The 12,379-nt window shown below is 37.4% G+C and overlaps 1 protein-coding gene across 1 annotated transcript in view; it reads right to left on the bottom strand.

Annotated features, from left to right (window-relative positions):
• ULK2 (unc-51 like autophagy activating kinase 2) overlaps window positions 1-12,379 on the bottom strand; it is a 36,249-nt gene that overhangs the window by 18,446 nt on the left and 5,424 nt on the right. Inside the window, exons 4-10 of the mRNA XM_031591578.2 lie at window positions 6,898-6,930; window positions 6,501-6,537; window positions 4,767-4,940; window positions 3,567-3,640; window positions 2,686-2,787; window positions 2,327-2,385; window positions 1,933-2,015 (exon numbers count right to left, since the gene is read on the bottom strand). Coding sequence (XP_031447438.1) covers window positions 1,933-2,015; window positions 2,327-2,385; window positions 2,686-2,787; window positions 3,567-3,640; window positions 4,767-4,940; window positions 6,501-6,537; window positions 6,898-6,930 — 562 coding nt within the window. The remainder of the gene's footprint in view (window positions 1-1,932; window positions 2,016-2,326; window positions 2,386-2,685; window positions 2,788-3,566; window positions 3,641-4,766; window positions 4,941-6,500; window positions 6,538-6,897; window positions 6,931-12,379) is intronic.

The following is a 12,379-nucleotide window of genomic DNA, read 5'->3' as shown; positions in this document are numbered from 1 at the left end:
TCATTAGCTAACTTCTTATTGTTCTAACAATAGAAATGTTTGCTTTTGTTGTAAATGGATACTCTGAGATGGATGAGTTAGCATAACCTGTTGGCCAACAGTTCACATGGAAACTTCTAAAAGATGAGACCTTAAGTGAGGGAGAATTGATGGGGAGTGGAAACTAACTGCTGAACTTTGTGAGCTTTAATGTTCTAAAAGCTGAGGAAAAACAATACTGTTCAGTAGACCTAAGCAAATAACAAGGGAGAGAAAGAAAGAAAGAAAAAAAACAAGCCAACACCTCAAAAAAACCCTTTCTGCACCCTTCTCCTTTCAACACCACTTTCTTCCACAAACTGATAGGGGAGGGAAGCTAACAGTAACACCAGAACAATGTAATGATTAACATGAGGATCAGGTGTTATGAGCATTTCTACAACACCTGCTGTTCTTGATATTACTAAAAGATAAGCAAGATTTCCAATGCTATTTTTTACTTGAACAACAGGCAACAGGGCTCAGTTATACACTCTCCCTTTCACTCCCCTTGCTAAGCACATTCCAGAGCAGCCCCTTTGAGGCCCTTCAAGCGACTCAGCCAAGGGAAACATGACTTTCTTCACTACCATTCTGCTTTCTGTTTTTCTTTCTTAGCACAAACGCATTCTTATACTACCATAATGTTACACTGAATTTCCCAGGTTTGAAGAAACTGTGGAGATCAGCATGCCGAGAGTGCAGGTGGAATCCATTACTCAAAATCCACGTTTGTGACATATTAATTCTTCTTTCCAAATTTAAAAGTTGACATCTGAATACTGTCAGAGTCATCTGGGTCATTTTGACTAAATATTCTGAGTTTTTTTCCTATATCTAATTGCTGACACACAGCATTTATATCATGTTACTTAAGTTACATCTACACAAAAAACCATGCCTGATTATCAAAGCAACAACATCTTAATTACTCCAGAATCAGTGCTTTTAATTTCAAATTATTTTTCAAAGTTTGTAATTTTTAGAGCAAAACATATCAGCAATGGAAAGTTTAAAACAATGCAATCAGGAAAGGCTTCAGCTTGAAATAAACATTCCAGATACCTTTCAAATGCTCCTTTCTCCTCAGCCTATTGAATATAGTCTTTTCACAACTACACAAGGATTGCAAGTGAAATGCCACTTTGTACATTTCAGTACTGCAACAAAACTAAGCTTGCATGCATAACTAAACAGCAACGTGAACCTCTGTGAGCAGAAATGAAACTGAGCACATCTCAGGGTTGTAATTCACCCAAGGATCTCAGCATCATGAGACTAATAGTAAAGGAAAAGAGAGAACTCTGCCTCGTCTACAAAGAGCCTGAAGAGATTTGAAGTTTAGGCTCTCTCTCACCATCCCACACATTAAATGTGATGGATCATCTACCTTGTTGCTAAAACAAATCTCCATATAAAACACATTGTTTTATATCAAGTTAATTTTATTCAGCTAAATGTTTAAGATTACCATTTCTTGGGGTTGGGGATAAAACTGCAATAAAATTGTGTAACAAATTAATTTAAACAATTACCATGAATAACCTAGCATATAATATCTGTCTGATTTTGGATAAAACAATGAAAGCGCAAAAATGACTGACACAAAAATTTAAGATATATCAGTAAACAGAAGGGAGGGAGGCCACAACTGTATTTCACTTCTCAACAACAAAGTAATAATTTATATGCTTCACTTAATACTGTCAGTCATTAACTAACAATGTTTATTTGTTGTTGTTGAGGTTTTTTGTTTGTTTCTTTTATTACAGTTCTCTTTCATGGTAACACGGAAGAAAAATACACTTCGTTTTTCATGTAACAGCCTGTAGACAAAAGGTGAGGACAATTGCTTTGGTCACATGTATACAACTAACACGTCAAAACAAGAGGGCAAAAGGAAAAGTTACGTACCAAAGTCCATCCTGTCTTTTTGGTTTCTCTGAAGTAAACCCAACAGCAGGTCAGCCAGGTAAGCTGATGTTTCTCGAGGTATGCTGCATACAGAAGGAATTTAAACATGTATTAAATTTCACACATACATTAAATAATGTATAATGCATTAAAAATTTCTGGAAGTCAGCATTCTACCATGTCCCTAAATTTTCACCAGTACAGGATACTCAACTCAGCAATGCAGTAAAGGTAAGACACAGTGTGAGTCACACAGTGTGAGTCAGTGCTATCATACTGCTTCCTTATCAAGACAGCAACACAAAATATTTGTATGCATCCCAGGCATTCTCAAAGAGGAAAAAAAGTGTTCAATCAACAAACATAAGTGACAGGAAAGACCATGGTAACATACCTAGGAATCAAGCTCCTGTTCTTTTCATAAAACATTCTCAAATCTTGAGGACTATTGGCCTGTCAAATAAAAACGTATATTAATTACAGTTCAGTTTAACAGAAAAAGTACCTTCTGAACCTATGCACACATACATCAAGCACAGCAATGATTTCAGTACTGAGTATCCTGCATTTGCCCTGGATTGAACACAAAATACAACTACTCCCTTGGTATCAACAAGCTATCTGGCCTTTCAAGCATCATCATTCAAACATCCCTATTTACCTCTGTTTTCATGCCTGGAAGGAAAAGCTCTGGGAATTTCCATGATACTGCAAAGAGTAATAGAAAGAGGGAAGCAGAAATAAAAGTGTTACCTGAAAAGGTGGTTTTCCAACAAGACACTGATAAATCACAGTTCCTATACTCCACAGATCTGCTTTAGCATCATAGTGTTGAGACATAATCACTTCAGGAGCCTGGAAAGTACAGGAAGATCTCAGAAGGCAAAGCAGAAGACAAAGCCACATCAATATGAATTACACAATACTTCTGTCAGAGTGGTATTAAGAGATCAGCTTTTCGTAAAGAGTAAAATATTTTAACTTAAAATACTTAAAAGGAAATGAAAGGATTTTAGTCTGCATCATTACTTGTAAGGTAATTATATTACACTATCTAAAATGAAAGTTACGTATCAGAAACATAAAACTAGAAATGCTGATGTTCTAAAGAAAGAAGCTAATGATCTGCATGTATGGGAACACAAAGTAAGCAGTATTTACTTGGTTGATGCAGTCCTTCTTGTAGATAAATAAGCAAGGATTTCACAAGGAATACCATCATCACCATTTCACACATAAAAAACAAGACAAGGGAAAACAAAGTGATTTTCCCGTGACCACACAACACAGGAGGGGCTGTGCAAAGAGAGATCTTAGTGCTGAAATAAATACCACCACTTAGCAAAAAATAATGGCAAGTAACTCCAAACTGTTTTATAAGGAAAAAGGGGGCGGGGAAAGCATAAAGAACACATTAAGAAAAAAGGAAAAGCACTAAATCTCATTTCTTTTAACAATCATGATCTCTAAATCACAAGAAAAAAAGAGAACTAGTAAAAGTATGGAAAGGAAAGCTAAATACTGTCTTTAATGATTCCAAGTAATCTCAGGCATTTGCCAATCTGCCAGCAGTCAATTATTTTGTTCTGGTAGTAGAACGTTTAAGCTTCAAATTGAGAAATGCAGTCACTCACCATATACATTGGGGATCCACACAGAGTTGCAGCCATCATGTTGCTATGCAGATAACGAGCAAAACCAAAGTCAGCTGTGGAAAGAAACATTTGTCAACAAAAAGAAAGACAATTTTCAAATTTTTGTAATCTAGAGATCATCTTTTATTGAAATCTGCCACAATTATCAGTGAGAGAGCTAAAAACAGGTACAATCCATCTTCATGGAACAGCAAAATCTATGTTAAACGCTGAAAGAATAATGTACTATCTTCCAAATAGCAAGAGAAGAAAGTAGCGGTGGCATCATTTGTACAAATTGCTGCTCAGCCATCTCCCCAGCTGCAGAACATGCTGCCTGGCATCAGTAAGAAAGGATTAAAGTCAGTTTCTAAAGATAAATGGTTCATTAAGAGTGATGAGCATACTGTCTGCTTCAATGACATCACAGCAGGCAGAAATTCTAGAAATTAAGCTTCAGATGCCTCAATTTTCCACATAGGGAAAAGTATCTGAAATTATCAAGTAAGAACAGTAAAATAAATTTTGTTTCTTCTGTGGTGTTCAGAAGATGGACTGAGTTGGAACAGACCTCAGATTTTGGTAAAAAAAAAAAAAAAAAACCACACAAGAAGAAACATGCCAAAACCAAAGTCTTTTTATATGGACACATAACAGAGAGAGCAAAGAGAGACTGAAACTCCCAAGTTCCTCATAAATTGCAGTTTGGCAGCATCTTTAACAACTAACAGCTCTCCTCAGTTATAATGCTGAAACTCCTTCTGTCACAAAACGGGTTATAACCTACATGTCTAAAACTTTTCAAAAACTCTCTTGGGAAGTTCTACAACAAGAAAGTCTAGGTAGAATTGTGCTTAGAGTCTTGCAAGCAGTTTTGAAATGGGCTAAAGGCTACTCAGCATTTCAAAGTTTACAAATGTGCTTAGTTAATACAGATAGTACTAGAAACATCAGCTTTTCAGCGACAGCCTTTTTCTGCTGATCCAAAAGGACTTTATGACTCAAGATTTTTTACACTGGAAATCCACATCACAGTATTAAGCTGATCATTCTGGGCTCACTGTCCTGATTTACATCAATTTAACACATTACACAGTCAATACAGCCTCTATGTTTTAACTACAAAGAGGCTCTCTGAGTAGGGAAACAACCAAATAGTGATGATTTATTTACCTTCATACCAGAGTAAAGTGTACTTACCTATTTTGATGCGTATGCCACTGACACTTGACTTCCTACGGCTGGCATAAGACAATAAAATATTCTGTGGTTTAAGATCCCTGTGAATGATTCCTTTACTGTGCAGGATACGCATAGCAGCTGCAATCTGCTGGAGGAACACTCGGATGGTGTCTTCACTAAGAGTTCCTTTAGCTGAAAATAACACACACAATAGCAAATGACAAAATAAGTATTTGGTCAATTAAAAAAAAAAAACAACAAAACAAACTTCACAGTGACCAGCTGTGAAAACAATTAAGATGATCAAATTATAGTGAATTTTATTCAAAATAATCCAATTTCCAATATTTTTCTACAAAGATTTGTGTTCTAAATAACACACCCATCTCCATAGTTTACATTAGTTACTGTATTCTGGAATACCTGCTTTTACAGTAGTTTATTCAACCCAGTAGCATAATAGTTCTACAATATCTTAACCACTATTAAATTCTAAACTCTCTAAAAGGCAAAGAACCACAGGAGTCAGGAACATTAAAGAACTCTTACAGTTTGCAACATTAAGTTTTATCTGAAATCAGATCACAGCCTGAAGCTGAAAAACCCAATTTTTCCTTCAACAAATTGTTATGGGGATGCAGAAAACCACTCCACTCACAAATATAATTCATGACAAAATTTGTTTTGAGGGGAAAAAGCTAAGATGCACTTTTCAAAGTCTCTTCAGAAGGTCTTAGCTCAAGCTGCAGTATGAGAAAGCACTGGATGCAGGAGCTGGATGAGTCTTTCCAAGGATTTTAATGGGAAGTGAATTAAGCTTTTAATATACACAGTTACCATAACAATAGCTGTTCACAAAAAGATTCCTTCAACATACTGCAGATATGAGGCAAGCAGAAGAATATTTTTGTCAGAAAAAATCTGGAGATTAACATAGCTGCTCAAAATTTTCTTTGTAATAAGGATTAGTTTGAAGGGTGAGAAAGAAAGCAGGTGGAATCAAACACAGGGACCAGTTTCCAAAATGTTATTCCAGAAACAGAGACTCGTCACATTTTTTCAGCATGTTACTTATATAGATCTCTCATTTTCAAATATGGGAATGTCACATTCAGTTGTTTCATAAATAGTGGCAAGAAGCATTTTTTGTTTGTGCATTATTTTATTCACCTTCATTGCAAGTTTAATGGTGTTTATTTTAAATTATGAGTGACAAAAGTGACAAAGTAACCCCAGTTTGCAATTCTGGTTTAACACGTATGATTGGAGTTTTGCTATTCTGAAGCACTTGTCTTCCTACCTCCATAAGAGCTAAGACCAAGCAGGCATCACAAAATGCGTTCAAGTACCTTGAAGATCAACCAGAAAGCTGTAATATACAGGAGCTGTACTTTCTTTCCAATTATGGTTCTGAGGAGAGAGGAAAAGCAGGAAGGACAGCCCCAAAATTTCTAGAAATCCACACTGTATCTTAAAAAAAAACCTCTGAATGCAACATTCCCAGCATTGGTTCAAAACCAGTCCTCCAAGCAGCTAATATGGAACTGATTAGTGCATTCAGTTAATCTAATAAAGAGGGTGTTCTAAAAAAAAATAATCACAGCAGGGAGAACAAACATTGTAGAATTACAGACATTTCATAAACAGGAAAATATTTAAATCACAAGCAAAGAACTCAGAGAAATATCAGTGGATCACACAAATACATGTAATGCAAGAGCTTCCTAATAAGGTAACACAGTAAACAATTACCTTGTAAGTAATCTGCCAGATCCCCACCATTGCAGTACTGTTGAAAAGAAAGATTTTTACTCAAAACACAAGTTCTGAAATCCTGTGTGTTAATTTCTACTTTGTAATCTTTTCTCTGCAGTTAGAAGACCCTTTCCAGCTGTTTAATTTTGTTTTCTCAACTATCTGTAATTACCAATTTGAGGTGTAATGCTTCATCAATGCTTATAGAATCATAGAACATAAAAGAATAATTTATGGTATAAACACTGCGGATAAACTTAGCACTGCACAGAAAATTAATAACCTTGTTTTCAGAATTACCTGTTATTTTGCAGCTGTGCAAAGAAGGATGTTTTTTTCTCCCCAAAAAGTATTTAAAAATTAACCAGAAAGAAACATGCATACAAACACATACCTCCATCACCAAAAAGACAGAACTGGGCATTTCCTAAAAGAGAAGAAATGCCATTTAGGAATGTGATGAGACAGAGCCTTTAACACCTGCACTAACCAAGTATAAGAAGAGCATCATGAAGTAAAATAATCTTTCACATTTCCCTTAGATCTCATCTGCTTTGTGCTTTCAAGGCATCTTCTATATGAAAAGCCCCAACAAGTGAGTATACCTTTACTGTCATACATCACTGAAACCAATCCGTAATGGGACAGTAATATTTCTGAATGCTATCTGGTATGTTTGTGATGAAGTGTGAGCAAGACAAACTAGCTATGAAAACCACTTTTCTAGAGGAGGACTTTCAAGGTTATGTTCCCTCCTTCTGGGTAAAATAAGCTCTGCCTTCCGAAAAGCTGAAGGTCATGCACAAATCACAGCACAGTTGTGCTTGGCATAGAGTGATTCCCAATTGCTATTCCGTAGGATGCTTCTATCAGGATTCATGCATACTCTGTAAAATATCTCCCTCTATGAGTCACAGGCAGAAGCATGCCCATGTCACAGACATAAATGCTTTCTGGAAAGCTGTGATTTGATATAGCAGTCCTATTGAGATTTTCCAAAGCACTCACCTTCTTTGACCCAACTGCAACCTGAATTTTCTTTCATAACTGAGTAAGAGTTACTAAACGACAAAAGAGCTAACATCTACTGTAAATTATCTACATGCTCCACAGAATGCAGTAAGAACCTCTGTATCAAGGTCTGACTGTAACTAGAGTATTCCTTTTCTTAAACAAGCATTATTTTGTGTGAAGAGCTTTTATTGATAATAAACATGATGCTTTCTAGTTTCTCATGTAATTTTGTTGTGCCTACAAAGCTGGAGACATTCAGAGATCTTAGATAAAGTAAAAACGTTTCTCCCCTCTTTGGAGCTAACGAGTTTAAGCAGTTTGAGATGAATCAGACATTTTAAGGTTAATTGGAGATTATATGAGACTGCCTCATTTCTGGAAGCATTTAGTTCAGCCATTCTCATCTGCGTTGGAGAAAGCCTCTGGAGGATTTTCCCAACTCAGAACATTCAAGCACTTTACAGATTTGTTTACATTTTGAAATTAGCTTCAAAGAAAGCAAGTTTCTAGGAATGTTAGGCAAATCTGGTGGGAATGAAGGGTGAACTCCAACCAATATAGAATACTAAAGCAGCAGTAGATCACATTTCACGAAGTCCTTATTGTGCAGTGTTTCTCTAACAGCTGTGGCCAACATGAACTATGATTTGAAATCCTATAAAAGCCTCAAACTCTAAGTGCATTTTATCAGGAAGGTAATATTTTAGTGGGAAAAAAAAAAAAACCAAAAACCAACACCCACCACAAAAAACCCTACCCACCCTGTAAATTACTGAAAATACACTCATCCTATGCAACAATTTCTTCCAAGACAGAAGCCCACAATCTTTCAGGATTCCAAAAAGCAATCCACATCTGGAATCACAGCTTCCAAATTGTCTACTAGCATTATTTAAACCAATTCCAAATGATTTTCATCAGTTTGTCCAGTAAAGGCTGGTCTTGATTTGAATAAAAAAGGAAGAAGCCAGGACACCTGCATGCACTGCCATCTCCAACATACTGCTACTGCTCTAAGCTTGACACAGACATCACGAAAAGAAATTCACCATTTGCAGAATGCCCTGAAATCTTTGAAACAGAGCTGATACCAAGAAAACAGAAGGCTATCACCACTCATTAACCTCTCTTCTAACTGATCACAGCTGATACTCTGAGATCCTAATTCACCAACCCGAAAATTCTGGCAAGCTGAGGACCACTTCACTTAAAGGGCAACTGTGATGTGTAAAAGAATAACACGGCTAAGAAGCATGGAAATTGTCTGCTCTCCAGTGACAAGAAGAAAGCTTAGCTATTAGATTTCCACCCAAACATAGCAATCCCATGAATCAGAAATAGATGTTCCACAGCGTCAGTGCTTCAGCTACACAACACACTGCACAAAACCAACAGCTTAAAGCAGTATGTAATGCTCAGCTCATGACAGACATTTATTCATCTCAGAACTAAGAGAATGTGTTTTCTGGACTCTCTTGGAAACAAAGTCCTTTCAGACAAAGCTGCTCCCTTAAGAAACAAGGAGCTGATGAGCTGTCACAGCAGCCCTCACCTCCCCTTCCTCTCCAGTGTTAACTCTTACCCACGTATACTTTTCAATATCCCACCAATGAAGCTTTAGTTCAAAATGGCTGAAGTTGTTTATCCCTTCACAGTTGCTCCCATTTCAGATTACTGCTGTTGGCCAGCCTGACTGGGAACGTGGTATCCATTCTCACATGGCAATTCTGCAGATGCATTTTTCTCCTCTGAATTACTTTGCTGAAAAATAAAGCTCACGCTATCATCATTCTCCACAAGAACAATTTCTGTTGACTTGCTAAGCGAAGAAAAGTGCTCAAAAAGGAAAAGATTAGCAAACCACCACATTTCAGATGTAACATTCAGGAATAGAGCTGACCTAGCAAGCTATTTTAAACTGTTTCTTGAAACAGATAGCAAAGCTTTCAAAAATTTACATTTACATACAGATCATAAAATTACTGCAACTGGAGCTGTTCTGGCCAATACTTCTACCTAGAAAAATAATCAAGCAAAACAAATGCATGTTGTGTTGAAACAATCATGGAACATTTTTTTTCTCAGCATATCTTGCTTTATTTATTTAAATTTTTCATGACAAAAAAACTACTTTTGCTCCCTCTTATTCTGAATCCAGGTTTTATTTCAACTTGCAAGTAAAAGATAGCAAAGCTTAATAGGAAACAACAGGTAAGCCTACTAGAAAAAGATGAAGAGGCAACGTATTTGCCAAAAGTTGCTGTGTTTTAATCCCAGACTTCCCACAGTTCTCTCAGGGGATGTGAAGTTCCAACCCAAATCACAGGTTCAGTGCAGTAGTTCCACTTAAAAGACGTTAATTGAAAGAGAAGTCAAAACATTCATGGTTACTTGTGACAGCTGCTGCTAGAACTCCAGCACACTGGCAGAAACATACCCTCAATTTCTTTTTGGTTAGGAAGCCCTCCTTTAGAAAAAGATGAAAGTCTGCAATGAGCATTTAGCGAGCTGCAGAAGGAGGAGCTGTGCTAAGGACAGTTACTATGGTTTCGCTCCAAGTTTGTGGATTCTGTTTAATTGCAGTTTATGATCCCAGTCCCAAGGGAGCGAGAGTTCACATGACAGCTTGTGCACTGCTGTTACCTGATTTCCTGACGTTAACTTGTGCTTTGCTTTATTTATTGGTCAGGGACACACTCCTCATTTTTTAAAGCATTAGATACAATTGGCAAAGGTTCTAATGATTTAGTGAAAATGGACTGATCCAGATCCTTAAGACTATTTCATTGTGTTACAGATATCCTCATGTTGCTCTGCAAGTGCACTGCAGCAGCAGCTCCTAACATGTTCTGCTCCTACGACGTCCAAAGGACTGAACATTTTGTTGGTTCTGACTAAACATGTAATCTCAGACTAAACGATGTGCACCTGTAGGATTCACATAGTTTTCATGTTGCCAACTGTTCACATAAAAGAGCAATCAGCCACAGGAAACGTACCACAATAGCAGTGTCATTCATTTCCTGGTATGTGAAATGCTGTACCTCACTAACAAGTAAGGGAGATTGTGAAAGTAAATTGTTTGGTCAAAGCAAATCTAATTGGCTATCCCTAACCTTCAGCACCTGTGCTAGTGTTGTTCCTGGCCATCCAATGATCTTGTCGCCAGCCTTTCACTTTGCACATGTTGCTAAGTGAAAGGTATGGAAAAGTATTTCAAAACCTTTACGTTTTCTAAAGGGCATATTTGCCCTTTAAGTCTGAAAACGTTTGTCACTTGGCAGGGAAGAATAAACCCAGAAAAATGGTCAGAATAACATTGTTGTTTTTTTTTTTCATATGCAGTTAAGGATGGATACTGATAAATAAAAAGAGTTGAGGAAAAAAAAAATTGAGGCATAGGTAATGATAGTTCAGAACCAGCTCTGCTGACAGGCAATACGAGTTGTGGCACACCAAGATCAAGAAGATGCTCCAGAACATTTGAAACAACTGCCTCAGGAGCCACACAATGATACCACCAGACCAGCTGGAGCCCTTGAGCCAACAGGGGTACTTAATGACACCGATAAAGAGCACATAGAGATAGGCACCATTCCATCCACCAGCATCCCTAGTAAGAAATCATGGGCACCTGTATATAGGGAAAGGCTGAGCTGTAGGTACCAAGGCATTGCTGGCTTGGCTCCCACTTGCTTTCACTGCCTTCAGAGACAGAAGCAGCTGCAGCTATTTTGTCTGCTCTGCGCCAACAAACTAAGACAAGAAACAATCTCTGTTCAGACACTGTTTCCAATAACAAACTAGAAATTAGCTCTTGCTAAACTACTGTTCAAATAGCAAACTTCAGACTCCATACAGTGAAGATTAATTCATTCTTCTAAAACACTGTCCCTGAGATACATCACAGGCTTTCACTCTGGCAGCTGACATTCTAAAGAGGTTCTGAATTAAATTATTTGCTAAAACAAGCACTGTCTGGCACCATGTGAGATTAGTTCTACTCAGCATGCACTTGGGATCATGAACTGCAAAAAAAGCCCATAAATTCATGGCCTAAATATAGCACATTCCAAATAACTTACTGACACCTTCCTGCTGCTGTATAATACTTTATCCATGGACCTCAATGCACTTCATACCGGTGAGTTAAAGGTTATTTTAGACTCTTTTTGTTTTTGAGAAACAGGGCTCCATTTCCCCAATTAATATGACCCAAGGTTCTCTGTTCTTCTTTTGCAGGATGAATGATATCTCATAGGAAAAAGAGCTTCATTTTAATGCTATTTTTGTACCACTTTAGCAACTCAGGAAGTTTTTTTCTTGAATGAAAGAATACCAACTCTTGCCCAAAAAGATAAGTAAAAAACGTCTCAAGAGCTTCTGTCTTGCAGTCATTTATTGCATGAGCATTGCGCTTCACAAAATAAGTAATTCCATCTTTAGAGGTGAGCTGCATGTGTTTATTTTTCAAAGATCTACTACAGCAACACGTTTGCCTCTCATAAGTGGAAAGTTCATACTTAAGTATCTGCACAAACACTCTCAGCCTTAGAACCACGCATCTCCAGACGGCCTCGTGCAGATTCCCAGACTTCTGCCATAGCACAAACTGCAATATGCTCTGCTTACATAAAATGCTTAACTGCAGGTCAAACCTGTCAGCACTGCATGTACCCACCTTAGGGAAATCAAGGACAATGACTGTGCTGGCACCAGAGCAAAAGATTTTAACGCTGACCAATACATATACAACACTAATGGTGTACTAATTCCTCTGGGGGTGACTCCAGATGAATGGTTATTTCCAGTAATGGAAACGGCTCCATACATACTAAGGAATGTATCAGAGTGGTGTCCAT

The sequence above is a fragment of the Phasianus colchicus genome, chromosome 21 (genome assembly GCF_987193195.1).
Source record: "Phasianus colchicus chromosome 21, bPhaCol1.hap1.1, whole genome shotgun sequence".
Classification (NCBI taxonomy): Eukaryota; Metazoa; Chordata; class Aves; order Galliformes; family Phasianidae; genus Phasianus; species Phasianus colchicus.
This window is presented reverse-complemented; position numbering and strand designations above follow the sequence as displayed.